At 39.5% G+C, this 15,250-nt stretch overlaps 1 protein-coding gene across 1 annotated transcript; it reads right to left on the bottom strand.

The window, feature by feature from the left end:
- Window positions 1-316: 316 nt before the first annotated feature.
- LOC145435554 (uncharacterized) lies at window positions 317-1,324 on the bottom strand. The gene is made up of 5 exons (XM_080312826.1): window positions 1,269-1,324; window positions 1,115-1,198; window positions 968-1,042; window positions 794-885; window positions 317-353 (listed from the first exon to the last, which is right to left on the bottom strand). The coding sequence occupies exons 1-5, from the start codon at window positions 1,308-1,310 to the stop codon at window positions 317-319; spliced, it is 330 nt and encodes a 109-aa protein (XP_080168952.1). The 5' UTR covers window positions 1,311-1,324.
- Window positions 1,325-15,250: the final 13,926 nt, after the last annotated feature.

Below are 15,250 nucleotides of genomic sequence, written 5' to 3'. Positions count from 1 at the left end.
AGCAAAGATTCGGACAGTTTCCCGAGGACCAATCTGGTTTTAATATACTCCAATGATCATAAACGTTGATATAAAAGTAAATTCAAACAATTCTAGGTCCGCCACGATGTCCAACTATCACTTTGAAGTAGGCCTATCAGACGCGTAAATTGCGATTATCAGCCGCGCCTATGTACCATTTTCAAAGTTAATTAAGCAACACCCCGGACAATTGACAATCCTTCGATCATATACAAACAGTAGAATTCAGGCAAAGCAAAACAAAGTGGTTTTAATAAAGAAAACACATAATTTAAAGAACCGATTCTGACGCAAATCAGTTCTCGGAAGCAGGTGCTTGACATTCCTCATGCCTAAATGGAATTACATAGATGAACCACAGTTTGATTGGATATAATACATGTGACTTCACATTACCTCTCGTAGTTCAGAATTCTGTTCCCAAAGTGTTCCCTATATTGGTCGCAACTCTTTTCGTCATGGGGGAAGTCAATTGGGAGACCTCTCAAAAGACGCTCCGCAAACTGTGTAATATTGAGGTAGTGAGGAAATTAATTTCGTTGTACACTGCATATCATTAGAATATTTTTAACAATAATACTCCACAATTGAATCCATCCTGTTGTTGCACGTGGTGATAAATGTTCTTTTGCAAAGAATGGCGATGTGCAGTGTAGAGGTTGAGAAAGTTCCTGATAAAACGAAAATAGTATGGTAAATTTATATTGTATAATAAATGTACACCAAATGACAATATTTCATGATTATCTTTATTTTATACGTCAATACGTACAATACGTTAACTAAACTGCAGTTTTTCATAATATTTTCTTCATGGCCCATGGGATCGTAAATTGTTATTTTACCGCAATCAAAATCAATTCCCTATTAAATGCAATAACATATTGTTCGATGTAGGCCTACACTATGCAGGTCACAAGACAAATTCAATGCACAAAGCTCATACCAAGAATATCCAATGGTTTCCATGGACATGCAGTGACGTGATCAATGGACGTGGACGTTTCAACATGCGATCGATCTGCAGCATACAGACAGAATCGCATTATGTCATTTACAGCATTTTATACGTGATTCTCCAATCACCACATACCAAAGACTTGTGATGACATGCTTGAAATTGGCCTCTGAACCACCATTCAGTTGCGTATTGACACGACACAGATTGGTAGCAACCCTGCGGAACCAATGTGCATATGCACTTTATGCAGTTTTCAAAATGCTAGGTATAATATAATTGTACTCACATTTGCGAGGGTGGATGTAAAAATCGACATGGTGGAGTCCATGATCTGTGAGAAAATTGCAAATAGCATATCAATCAGTATCCGATGACAACAGCTACTAATTAGCTGGCTGTCGGCATTTAAAACTTGATCATCCAGCCATCCGTGACTCTTTAGTGTGAGCATGGACTCCGTGTTGATGGTTTTGCCATTTACTAACGACTCGGGTCTGCTTTTATGAGTCGAATGCCAGAGCTCATTGATATCTACAATTTGTACAATTAATGCTTAACTCGTTGATGTAAACGTGGTGTATAAACTCGCTTCCTAAAGTAAATATGACTGACCTGTAAATTTGAACGCGCCAGCTAAATCCTTTTCAGAAGAAGTGTGAGCAGAGTCAGGAGTTCCACTCATTTGCTTGCTTTGGTCACGAAATTTGACTCAAGTTTTTATGCTCATTTTTCCGTATATAGATTTTCGGTTTTGGGTTTTCTTTTTGAATTTGCCCTCCAGAAACATATTTTTCGACTTCGAAGTAGCCATGTGGTGCGAATCGTTTTGCTTTCGTTTGCGAGATGGTCGTCCATTGTGATGGATATAGTCCGCAAATATCTCCTCCGAGCGGTGAACCTCTCTTTGATATATTTCAACAAATTTATCCAGCCTTGCACTTTTGCAATTCAAATACGCATTTTTGAGCACTTTGAAATGTTGTTCGATCACTCCCTATGTGGTATTGTTTGTGTACATTGTATTGATACCTTCTCGCGACGACAATTTGGTGAAGCGAGCAGTAGCCGCAATGTACGGGTCTGACTTATTTCCGATCTCCTCCCCATGGCGGCCCAAATCACCGATCATCAGATTTTATGTTGCGGCGATTCTGCTCAGTACCGTTTTAAAATCGTCTCGCAAAAACTAGGCGAGAAGTATGGGTTTTTGCCTGAAGAAGTGAAAGTATTTTGGTCCTGTAGCGACTTTTGGTGTGCGAAATGCTTTTCCATAAATGTATATTAGGGTTGTCCAAAATTTGAAAAATTTCGAAAATGCTGCGTTGTAATGTCTTATTCTATAGATTATTGATTAAAAACATCAACAAGCCTGAAAGAAGCTCTCAGGAACGTCGTTAAGATTTCTTACAAAGCGTTTGAAAGTAGCCGTCTGCATGTGGGCGGGGAATCGATGAAGTGGGCGGGCAATCACGAACCTAGAATTTTGATTGGTTGGAACCTGTAATAATAAGCTACTGATTGGCTGAAATACTGATTTTGTGATCATTGCTGGTCACGATTTCGTTCTACTCTGTTGTGTTGGTTTGCAGCCATTTCTGTTCGTGGCATTGGCGATATGGTAAATTGACGTTGTTAATGCTGCCATCGACAACAGCATAACGATCCAGTAATATATTTTCTACCTGAACACTGTGTATAACAGTTTTGTTACTTCTTGCACAGGAGCTTGGCCAATTAAGATAAGAATGAACTAGATGCATGCATCGTGCTACCTTCGAGCCTTCTAAAACATACCAGTTGACAACGACTGTAACTCATAAATTGCAAACCAGTAGTCAATTTCTCCTTATGGCTTGTTATGGTAAGTCGACGTCTCTCTCTAAAACGAACGCATATTACACTTTTTATTCAAGATTTAACAAAGGCAAAAATGCTATTTACAAAAGGCATCATTAAAAAGTATATCGCAGGGTCAGTGTTGCAGATCACTGGCCTTTGATAAGAGTAGACTTCCTGCTGTCTCCAAAAATCTTCCTATGCTGTTCCACAGATTGAAGCAAACTGTCTCTTTGCTGTTCATTGTCAGTCAAGATTGCAGCATAGTCTGTGCTTAGCTTGACACGTCTTTCTGCGGCATCATTAACGACTTTGACAGAACTAACGTAGCAATTCATTTTATTGAATGAATCTGAAAAGTGCCAATCATCAACCGGTTGACGCAGCCAATCCCCAGAGCATTCAAAAACTTCAAATATGTACCACGACTGGGGCCCAATAAGGTCAGACAACGTACTGTCCTTGTTGATCTGTATAGTTGCATTCAATGAGGGTGGGCCCCTTCTGAAACTGGAAGTTCGCTCTACTTGCAGGAGCGCCTTTGCCATATTTTCCCGGGTTTCCTTGCTTTCCGTCGGTGAAAACAAGGCGTATACAGCGGTTTCCTCAACAATATACCAGTCGTGCTTCAAAAGCTTTCGTGAAGCAGCTGTGGAAACTTGCTCATCATATTCCTTATAACTCAACATGTGCTGAACGAATCTCAAGTCATTACCAGCTGCATCACGACCAATGCTTGAATCCACCCACGCAGGGATATAAAAGAGAACCAAAAATAAATTGAAGCGGCGCAGCAGTTCAACTTCTTCAGATTTGTAATCTAATTGGTCGGCCCACATGAACATCTTTTGAGCATACAGAATTGTACCCATCCATCTCGCATGGTGTGCTGCACCAGGTTTGTGATGACGTATATCTTCATCTGCACCGAGAAGAGCAAGAGCATTAGTCACACATTGCTTGTAGTCATCCCGTGTGAAAAAATCTTTTCTGTTCAACAGTAGCTTGAACTTATCAACTATCATTGCAGCTCGTTCAGCAAAACATAGAGGAATAGTCAGAGTCTTGAATTGCTGTTCCCTGTCAAGACTGCTCCAGTTCCTTTTAAGGTGGGCAAACCATGCATTCTCTGGTCCAGTTGTGGCCTTTCCAAATAAAGATTTCCAAACGTCTTTCACTACCAGCTCATACACATGGTGCCGACATGCATGGTAGAACACCTTCCTTCCTAGAAGGTCTTCAAGAATCTTTGCCGCACCCTTCTTCCAGCCGCTGTTGCTTGCTGTAGTGTCAAAAACCAAAGCTGTTACAGCATCTTTTATATTCCAACTTTCAATTATGTTGAAAGTGGTTTCTGCTTGCGTCTGACCTGCAGCATTTTGCATCTTTTGAATGCCAAGTAGTTTTCCTTCTGAGTATTGAGGATGACAAGATAGGACAATTGACAGAGCCTCATACCGATTTCCTAATCTATCCTCTGTGAGCTTTCCATCCCAATGAATAGCAACATGTTGAGGTTTATTTTCTGCAAATTTTTCTGAAATATCCTTGGAAATTTCAAGACGATTTGTTTCCCTGGCTCTCTTTGTCGAAGATCTTGACAGAGAGAACATTGCTATGTCACCGCCACAAGCCGTAATAAATGCTCCGATCAGCATTGTTGCCTTGTCTGTTATTTGCAATCGATCCAGAGCTTGGGACACATGGGTATTATTCATAATATTTTTAGGTGCCATCAGCTTAATGGCTGTCGAGGTGCCAAGACCAACATCAGCATCATAATCAGAACTTGAACTCAAACTATCACCCTCTTTTGAAGATGAAGAAGATGCTAAAACAACATAGTCATCACTTGAGTCATGTTGAATGTTTTTAACAGTTCTATCCGCCATGGTTGCTGTTTTCTTTTCGATGTCTTTAGCGAGAATCTTGTCTCTTCCCAACATTATGCATTTGCGAGATTGCTGTTGATCTTCATAGAATGCAATGTCTTCGAGCTTTCTATCATGCGATAGATAAATGTCATTTTGTATTATTGCTATCGCATCTGTACTTCCAATATCCCACAACTTGTCCAAATCTTCCGTGAATATTTTCCTCTTACCCTTGGGATCACTTTCCCGTTTCATGGTCGCCTTCAGAAAAATATATTTTTTGTTCAGTTTTTCAAGTAATTTCACCGCATTTCCTTTAAGTATTGTGGCAATTCTCGCCATTTGCCACACTGTCATGACATCATGAACCACCACATTACATAGCTCACGAGTAGGGGTTGACTGAGGGCAATGGTCTTTCAGATGCAGAAAGTAACTCATTACTTCTCGCAAGGTTGGTAATCTCGAGCCACAGATGTAATCGCAAGCATATCCGACCAAGTAATGCTCAGATCGAGATCTTGTTCTTCTCTGTGGCAAGTGCACAGTCTTCCGCCGTTTTGCCTCTGCCATGACAGTAATATTTTTGCCTTCTATCATAAATTACAGCTACGCCTAAAACATTTAAGTAACAAGTGTTACATTACGACTATTAACTCACCAACCCACAATGCCCTTGTACATAACCACAACCACTACTAACAAAATCGACCTCATCAGAACAGAAAATGCTGCTGCAACTAAAACATTGAGCAAGGAACAAGTGTTGCATTACAACTATTGATGCATCAACCCACAATGCGCTTTACAAATTCCCGTCTCTACTAACAGACTCGACCTCCGCAAAACAGAAACTACTGCTACAACTGATACATTCGAAGAACCACTGTTACATTACTACTATTGACTCATCAAACCACAACACGCTTTTACAGTATTACAGCCGTCACCAACAGACTCAGCAGCAGCAAAACCTACTCCTTCTGTCAAACACGGTGAAGCACCCAAATCAGAGCTGACAGCCGCCGTCATCATTGAAGCATAACCGATTACCCAATCAAGAATCGTGGTTTCGTCATTGCCCGCCTAGTTGCAATTTCGCCGTCGGTGGCCCGCCCACTCTTTGGCAGCTACTTTCAAACGCTTTGTAAGAAATCTTAACGACGTTCCTGAGAGCTTCTTTCAGGCTTGTTGATGTTTTTAATCAATAATCTATAGAATAAGACATTACAACGCAGCATTTTCGAAATTTTTCAAATTTTGGACAACCCTAATGTATATCTTATGTAAAATGGCGATCTGCTTTCTTGCCTGTAATCAATGGTTTTCAGACCGAGTTGAAATATTGTGTCATCTACATCCGATGCGCATTCCGACTCATTAGGTGGACCTACTTGCAAGCACGAGCTGGGGCAGATAGATCCATGGTGTTTGTGCAGGATGTTAAAATGATTTTGAACAAAATAAGTAAAGCGTTCCATTCTTGGAGCGTTATGTCGTCAGAGTGATCCAGAATGTATACTCACTGAAACTTGAATTAATCCATACTTCTTTCCGAATGCATATTGTGCCATCATAAGTGACAAGTAGATCTCTGCAAAGGTCTTGGATGCCGGCACTGATTGACCTTTTAAAATGATGAATTGCCAGTACTCATTAACGCAACTCACGCGTAACGATAGGTTTATTTCAAATTATTTTTTAACCCTAGAATGCATACACGATAAAACTTACGCTAATGCATAACAGGGGTCATTTTGACCCGTATTGCTATTACGTGAAATTGTATTACAAAGACATTGAAAATTTTTCTTTTTGTTCTTTCCTCAGATCTTTCATTGGCGTATCGATGACATGTCTAGAGTTTCTGCTGCATTTTAATGTGAAAACCGACGAAAAACAGTGTAAAAATGTGGATGATAAAATGAAATAAAAGTCCAGAACAGTTCACACTACAAAGAATACCCTGATTCATTCACTGCATTTGTTTCCCATGATCATGGTCACGCTGTATTCTGGGCACATCGGTCTGCAACATCTGGAGCAACATTTCGCAGCTTTCTTATTCCTTGCGTCTGGACATAAGGAGTGGCTACCTACATGTAGTTTATTTGGATCTTGATGTTTAATGATTGCAAGTCAAGCTCCCAGCAGAGAATCACTAAATGTTCACAAACGACAAGTAGGATATTTCGAGCAGACTTTTGTAACAAAGCAAGTAAAAGTATTTGAGATTGTCAAGGTGCATGCGCATTTGGTGTTGATTTGTTTTTAAGCTGCTACAACGCCATGCATAGAGTGGCCCGCAAGTGAAATGCAATGAATTTCATACAAAGAAGGAAGTGAAAATTGTAATCTATCAAAAAGGTTCACAGTGCAGAACCTATCAAAAAGGTTCACAGTGCAGAACTTATTAAGGTTCGTTTGTGGACGTGAACCTCTAAATTTCGGGGGTTCAAACACAGAACGCGAACGTGAACCTCACCACAAATCACACCATCCCTAGTGAAGAACAACACTTCCTATTCTGCAACGTGTTTGTTGATTGCGGGGATGGACTTCGAAAAGCTATGCCACATCTCATCTAGCCTCTCCTGTGGCTCTGTGGTGTTGCATTGTCTATCTTGTCATCATGTGGAGCAAAATGAGGCAGTTAGCAAGATATCGATCAAACCTCATTGCTTTGAACCTTGTCCACTCATATAATCAGGTCATACTTGTCTGAATATGGTAAATGCATTTAGAGCTGCGATGTTGAGCAGATTGTAAAAGAGAACTCCATACCATCTACAGGATTTTCGTTTGCAAATATATGTTTGAACCATTTGGTCAATCAAGTCAACACAAATCTTTGTCTGTTTACAAAATCTGATGATCTCAGGCCTCCTTTTCTGGTCCTTTTCTATTTCAATTTGCTGCGGGTCAAAATGACCCCTGTTATGCATTCTCGGGGTACTCAATGAAATATGCATTTTTCTTGTTAAAGGTACAATTTTTCAGAACATATTTTTTCACATCATGTATAAGTATAAAAGACTAACAAAGTCAAGAAATTTCAGGATTCAATTCGCAATATGTGTTTAGCGGTTACAATGAATAACACCGACTGGGTCATTTTGACCCCTGTTATGCATTCTAGGGTTAAACATCGTGTCGGGCCTCGAATTGTATAAATCAACTTTTTTCTCCAATTGTGATCCTATAGGCCAGGGTTGAGCAAACTACGGCCCGCCGACCGCATGCGCGCACACCGAAGTTCAATATCTCTTACTATCAATCGTTCTGGATACACAATTGAATCATATAGAAATACTCTCCCGAGAGTCCGGTTAAGTTTTTCCTAATTGACCCTCCTGGCTTATATTTATTAGAACGTAGTTACAGTGCCTTGACAAAACTTTTGACTCACAGCAGATACCTACTTCACTTAGCCGGACGTGGAGATTTCAGATTGTTCTTATAAAACATCTAACCCAATATATTGATGAAGATGATAACATATGCCATATGCGACATCTTCATATGTCTTATTATTTATTATTGTAATATGTGCAGAACAACTTTCGCTTAATGATTTAGATGTGCGGTGGCGGTGGGTGGGTCGAGACCCACTGGTACTTTATTCGTTGCCCAGAGGGGCGGTAGCTCAAAAAAGTTTGGGAACCACTGCCCAAAATAAGAGCTATTTTGCGCATAAATATTAAAGTGGGTGTGGTGTTTTTCACAGAGCAGAGCCTGTAGTGAAATATAATTATTAACAATCAATTGAGAATCATGTGAAACCATTGTTAAACCCGTCCTAAGTAACTTATGGGCGATATTTTATTTTACAATTTTTATTTTTTTAATTCGTCAAATTTAACAGCATTTGGGGGGTTTCCCACAAGACTTGAACTTCAACATTTTAACACTTGTTACTACACACAAATAAGTATATTGATAATAAAATGAAAATATTCGGGTTCATTTCAATATGAATATATTCAATTATATGTGCAATAGTATTTATATTTATAAAATTTATATATTGAAGTAGCGTAAAGGTAACATGGTTAATATGCTGTCATTTTCCCTGGAGTTATTAAACCTAAGTACAATATGCAAATCTATGAACGGATCGCTGCTCACAGGCTCAAATTTGCACCCGATTTTAAGAATCGGAACACCAGACTTTCACCCCTAATTTTGACAAAGAGGACGACCAGCTTATAAATTCAGGGTAATGTTTCTGTCACGTGTACACTATCATCAAATCAATGTTTCTGTCACGTGTATACGTTATCATCAAATCAATCTTTGGTTTGTTGGACATCGTGTCGGACCTAAAAATGTCCTAATTTACGTTTATATCAACATTCATGATCATTGGAGTATATTAAAACCAGATTGGTCCTCGGGAAACTGTCCGGGGTGTTGCTTAATGAACTTTGAAAATTGTACATAGGCGCAGCTGATAATCGCAATTTACGCGTCTGATAGGCCCACTTCAAAGTGATAGTTGGACATCGTGTCGGACCTAGAATTGTTTGAATTTACTTTATATCAACGTTTATGATCATCGGAGTATATTAAAACCAGATTGGTCCTCGGGAAACTGTCCGGAGTGTTGCTTAATGAACTTTGGAAATGGTACATAGGCGCGGCTGATAATCGCAATTTTCGCGTCCGATAGGCCCACTTCAAAGTGATAGTTGGACATCGTGTCGGACCTAGAATTGTTTGAATTTACTTTTATATGAACGTTTATGATCATTGGAGTATATTAAAACCAGATTGGTCCTCGGGAAACTGTCCGGAGTGTTGCTTAATGAACTTTCAAAATGGTACATAGGCGCGGCTGATAATCGCAATTTACTCGTCCGATAGGCCCACTTCAAAGTGATAGTTGGACATCGTGTCGGACCTAGAATTGTTTGAATTTACTTTTATATCAACGTTTATGATCATTGGAGTATATATTAAAACCAGATTGGTCCTCGGGAAACTGTCCGAATCGTTGCTTAATGAACTTTGAAAATGGTACATAGGCGCGGCTGATAATCGCAATTTACGCGTATTGATAGGCCAACTTCAAAGTGATAGTTGGACATCGTGTCGGACCTAAAGATGTCCCAATTTACTTTTATCTTAGAGTATATAATTAGATGATTGAATAGTATATTCATATTAAAATGAACCCGAATATTTTCGGCTGACACTCGTCAGGGGTAATCGTCAGCAACTAGTAGAGAATTCGAAAGAACAGCGTATATCAACAATCGTAACACAAAATATGACGTCACCAGCATGAAATGTCGAATACGAGAGCGTTCAATGTACTATTTTTAGATGATTATATCAGATATTAGATGAGTATATCAGAATGAGAGTGGTCCATGGAAAACGGTCCTGGATGATTTTATATTTGAAATTGGAAAAATATGTATAGGCGCTACTCATCAGCGCAATTCATAGATTACTTTTTTTATCGATGTGGATGTGATTTCTGTTGACTTAAAACGACAGTGCTAGTTTATTCAGCTATATCTTAGTCGAGAAACTACTTATAATAGTCCTACTATTCTAGATTTATCACATTTTGTATTTTCATGTTCATGGTGAATCATTTTTTATTTCAGTTTATATGAAAATCGTGCTACGATGATAGCAGTACTTTATGCAGTTGCTGAATTGTGTTATCGTGATTATGATTCGTCACAAATGTTGGTAAGGTATTGCTCAAAGGTGGTAAGTAACACGATCGACGAATATGTGCATTGTCCACATTCAAGTCAAAATATGAGCAGAATCGAGATTACCAGACCACGATCTATATATCGACATCTCCATCACACATAACACCTTATTTTTGTCGTTTGTCCTTTTAGGTTATCTTCAATTACTTATCTTCCCTACGTGAGCGGTACCCATGCCTGTTCTTTACATCAATAGTTCTCAACTGGTGGGTATAGCGACCCACCCACCAGTGGTGCACTACGTAGTTGCGTAACCTCCATCATTTCATTGTATCGCAATCTTGTGTTTTTTTAAGTCAATTATTATATTCTTTATTCACAGTAAAACTGGTAGATACACACATAATCCGGGGAGCAACCTGCCTCCAAAGGAAAATGGCGAGATTGGAGTAAATTTTTAAAATTTCAGTAATACATTCAAATTGTTATTCCTATGCAATACACGGAGAAGTCAGATTACAGAATTGCAGCAGATGAAGAATTGGCAAGGGTTACAGAGCAGAGGTAGAGATGATTGAAGATGAAGAATCGAAATTACAGAAATTATGCTGTGATTCACAAGCGTAATTTTAGTCCAGTGGTGCATTCAAGGCCTTCCGAAGAATGTGCACAGTGCCCAATAATGTGATCTTTTGGATCATGTCGAATCGAACGTTACCCGGAATTTGTTGGATATGTCTCATGAGTTTTTTGCTCACGACCCCTGTAGCACCAATGACTATCGGTACAATGTTTATTTTGCATCGCCACATTTTCTCACATTCCATTTTGAGGTCTGCGTATTTGGAGTATTTTTCTGATTCTTTTTGCAGTAGGTTGTGATCAGCTGGGACAGCCAGTTCAATGAATAAGCATTCTCTTTTCTTTTTTAGTTTGACGATTATATCCGGGCGGTTGCTCCTGATTTCGCGGTCAGTTATAACTGGTACATCCCACAGAATTTTTACTTGTTCGTTTTCTGTCACTGGTGCTGGGCTGTAATCGTACCAATTTTTTGTCGAAGTGGTGATGTTAAAATGTTTGCATAATTCAAGATGAATGTAGTGACCAATCCTATTGTGTCTCCATGTGTATTCGGTAGCTGCAAGTGCACCACAGCCGGACATGAGATGTGCTACAGTTTCATTTTGGTTGTGGCACATTCTGCATTTGCCGTCCGTGTTTTGCTTCAGAATTCTTTTGCGATAGTATTTTGTAGGAAGCGATTGGTCTTGTGCAGCGAAAATGAATCCTTCGCTTGCCGGTTTCAGGCCAGAGCTGGATAGCCAGGTCCATGAAAGCTCGTCTACATGGGGCTGTGAAGTTAACTTCTTGTGCTGTCCATGAAGAGGCATCGACTCCCATATCGTTTCTCTCATTTTCAGCGTTGCATTTTTGTATCGGACTTGTGCTGCTTTTGCTATTGTTGTGGGTTTAGCAACAGTGTTTTCTGCAGTGTACAGGTTAGCTGTTTCCAAGTTGACTTCTCTGGCGTACTTGTCGTGACGATAGCTCAGAGATTTTGTTTTGCGCTGTTTGTCTTCCTGTGCAATGAGTTTGCAGTAAATGTTATCGCTGTTGTTGATGTACTGTGACAAGCCGATGATTTCTGTTTTGAAGGTTTGTTCAATTTCTTGTAGTCCTCGACCACCTTTTTTTCTGGGGATGTACAGTCTTTGTGTATCAGATTTTGGGTGATGCATGTGGTGCATTGTCATCAGTTTTCTCGTCTTTGTGTCCGATTTTTTAATTTCATCTTTACGCCAGTTCACCACACCAAAGCTATATCTCAAGACAGGCACTGCAAGACTGTTTATGGCATTGATTTTGTTTTTGGAATTGAGTTCAGTTTTGAGAATTGACTTGAGCCTGCTGATGTATTCTTTTTTTAGACTTGATTTCATTGCAGCATGTTTAATGTTGTCGCTTTCACAGATCCCTAGATATTTATAGTGATCTTCGGCATTCAATTCTGTTATGGTTTCGTCCATTTTGAAGTTCATGTCGCCAGTGCTGGTGGCTCTTCCGCGTCGTATGGTAAGTTTTGAGCATTTATCCAAGCCAAATTTCATTTTTATATCTTCCGAAAACTCATGAACAATTTTCATTTGGTTATTCAGGTCCGTGTCGGATTTCGCATACAGTTTCAGATCATCCATGAACAAAAGGTGATGAATCTTTTGACCTTCAGAATTTGCTGCTTTTTTCATCACGTATCCTGTTTCATTTTTTCTCAGCAACTCACTGAGTGGAGCTAAGCTGAGGCAGAATAGAAGTGGTGAGAATGAGTCGCCTTGGAAGATACCATTGCATATCTGAATTGTACAGGTTTCTGTTTCACCTTGGTCATGTTTGATCAACAGTTTTGTATGCCAATTTTTCATTGAATTTTCAATAAATCTGATGATGATCGGATTCATTTTGTACATACGCATTGTTTTCAGTATCCACGTGTGAGGGACTGAATCGAAAGCTTTTTTGTAATCTATCCATGCCATGCTGAGGTTAGTGTGTCTCCTCTTGCAGTTTTCAAGAATGGTTTTGTCAAGGAGCAGGTGGTCCTTACAGCCAAGGGCGCCTTCCTTGCATCCTTTCTGCTCAGGCGGTAGAAGATTTTCTAGGTGTTTGTAGCTTCGTTTTGCCAGGATTTTGGTCAGTGTTTTGTACATGGTTGTCAGGCATGTTATTGGCCTGTAGTTCTTGGGGTCCCTGGTGTTTTCATTTTTTGGAATAAGATAGGTGATCCCTTGTGTGAACCAGGCTGGGATCTCGTGCGAGCTGGTTGAGGATAAAAGCTCATTGTAGGTAACCGCTAGGTAATTATGTGTTGCAGTTAGTTTTTTTAGCCAAAAGTTTTTGATCTGGTCAGGACCAGCTGCTTTCCAGTTCAGTGAACTCTTTAGGGCCTCCTTGATTTCTTGTTTTGTGATTTCTGACCATTGTTGTTCTGGTGTTTGTAGATGGTCAGTGTGGAGGTCTTGTATCCAATTTGCATTTGAGTTGTGCAGTTTTTTGGTTTCCCATATTTTCTTCCAAAATGATTCCACATCTGCAGTGGCTGGTATTTTGCTGCTGGTAATTTTTTGATTTGACTTTTGTTTCATCATTCGAAAAAATTGTCCAGGTTTGCGAGCAAATAACAAATTTTGGCGATATCGTGTTTCTCGTTTTTTATATCGTTTCAATCGTTGTGCTTTGGCGCATATTCTCATTTTTAATTCTTCTTGCAACATTGTCACTTTTTCTGTTGACTGCAGTTTGGTTTGGTGCTCCAGTTCTATTCTTTTTACTTTATTTTTTACTTTGCGGGAAACATTTCCTTTTTTTAGTTCTGAGAGTATCGCAACGTCACACCTTAGTTTTGCGATTTTGTTTTCAATTCTGCGTTGCCAAGCTGGCGTATGCCTTCCCCTTTTTTTGTTGACAGTTCTTGGTATTTTGCAGTGCCTTTCTGAGATAACTGCCGCAGTGCTGTAAATGAGGTTGTTGATTGTTGTCAAGGGACATTGTGGTCTTTCTCCTTGTTTGTCATTTAGAGTTGCAGGTAGTATGGTTTCTGTCAAAATTTTGTTCGCTACTGCAATATCAGTTTTCAGTTTCTTTGTAATTTGTAAGTCAGGTAACTGCACTCTGTCATTTACATTCAATGTGGATTTCATGCGGTCGATGATTTGATTTTTGATCTCCAATTCTAATTCCATGTCTATGTCGCCATCGTTAGGTGTTGTTGATTCATTCGGGTGCCCGGTGGTATTTTGTAATTCTACTTCTGCGATGTTCGGGTCATCAAGTGATTGTTGTGGGTTCAGGTCATCTTGGCCGAATTGCAGTTCCATTGCCTCAGAGTTTTCTATGTTTTTGTTACACATTTCTCCCTCGATTTCTGCGAGTTCTTGTTCAGATAATTTTTTATTTTTTATTACACAACGTCTCATTGTTGACAGGGTATTGGCAGTCATGGTTGGAGAGTTGTTCGTTCTCTCTTTCCATTTTTGAAAAGTTCCTTCGGTTACTCCTGCCGAGTTTTCAAATTTGGCTAAGAAGTAACATCTCATTATTTCTTTATACTCTTCTTTACTCCATCTGTGTCTCTTCTTTTTTTCTTTTGCAGCAGAGCTGTTTTGTGAGCCACAGTTCGGTGTTGCACAGGCGCCATGTTGAGAAATATCTTCTCTTTGGTGTTCCTGTGTGGTCGGAGTTGACGAGTCCTCTGGGGTCATCCGCTTGGTCCCACGGCGGGTACGTCCAGGTGCGATATATCCAGATCGTTTCGCAGGCATTCACAGCAGTGATGCGTCAGTTCAGAAGTTAGGTTAAGTTAAAGTAATTAATTAATTATTAATTAATTCTTAATACAACCAAATACTCCAAAAATTATTATTATTATTATTCACAATGAACTTAAGCTACCATTTTATAACTGTGCTGTCTCCTGTCTGACCTATCTTTAGAATGGATTACTTTTATGCCATAGAAACTATACGTAGATTGGAGACTATAGAGTGCCGAGGCGACTGATAAAAGATCGAAAGAATCCAGTGGAGTACAACACCGATAAAGAATTTGTGAAGCGGTACAGACTATCAAAGGATTCATTTCATGAGCTTTTAAATTTGTTGAACGAAGATCTGTCCTATGATAGTAAGAGGTGCCACGCTATCCCGCCTCATTCAAGGCTTCTGGTAGCATTACGCTTCTTTGCAACTGGTAATTTTCAAATGACCTATTACAAATGCGGCACAATACGGTCTGTCGAATTGTGCACCAGGTTTCTCGCGCAATTGCCAAACGAAGACCATATTTTATTAAGTTACCAACAAATCAGGAAATGGAGCAGGAAAAGT

This window comes from Botryllus schlosseri, chromosome 3 (genome assembly GCF_051294905.1).
Source record: "Botryllus schlosseri isolate E-star chromosome 3, Bs_hap1, whole genome shotgun sequence".
In the NCBI taxonomy this organism is placed as follows: Eukaryota; Metazoa; Chordata; class Ascidiacea; order Stolidobranchia; family Styelidae; genus Botryllus; species Botryllus schlosseri.
This window is presented reverse-complemented; position numbering and strand designations above follow the sequence as displayed.

Coding starts and splice junctions, on each gene's coding strand:
- LOC145435554 (XM_080312826.1), bottom strand. CDS start 1,310: ATGGACTCCACCATGTCGATTTTTACATCCACCCTCGCAAAT. Junction 886..967: donor GAAACCATTGGATATTCTTG/GTATGAGCTTTG, acceptor TGCATTTAATAG/GGAATTGATTTTGATTGCGG. Junction 354..793: donor TGCAGTTTAGTTAACGTATT/GTACGTATTGAC, acceptor AATTCCATTTAG/GCATGAGGAATGTCAAGCAC.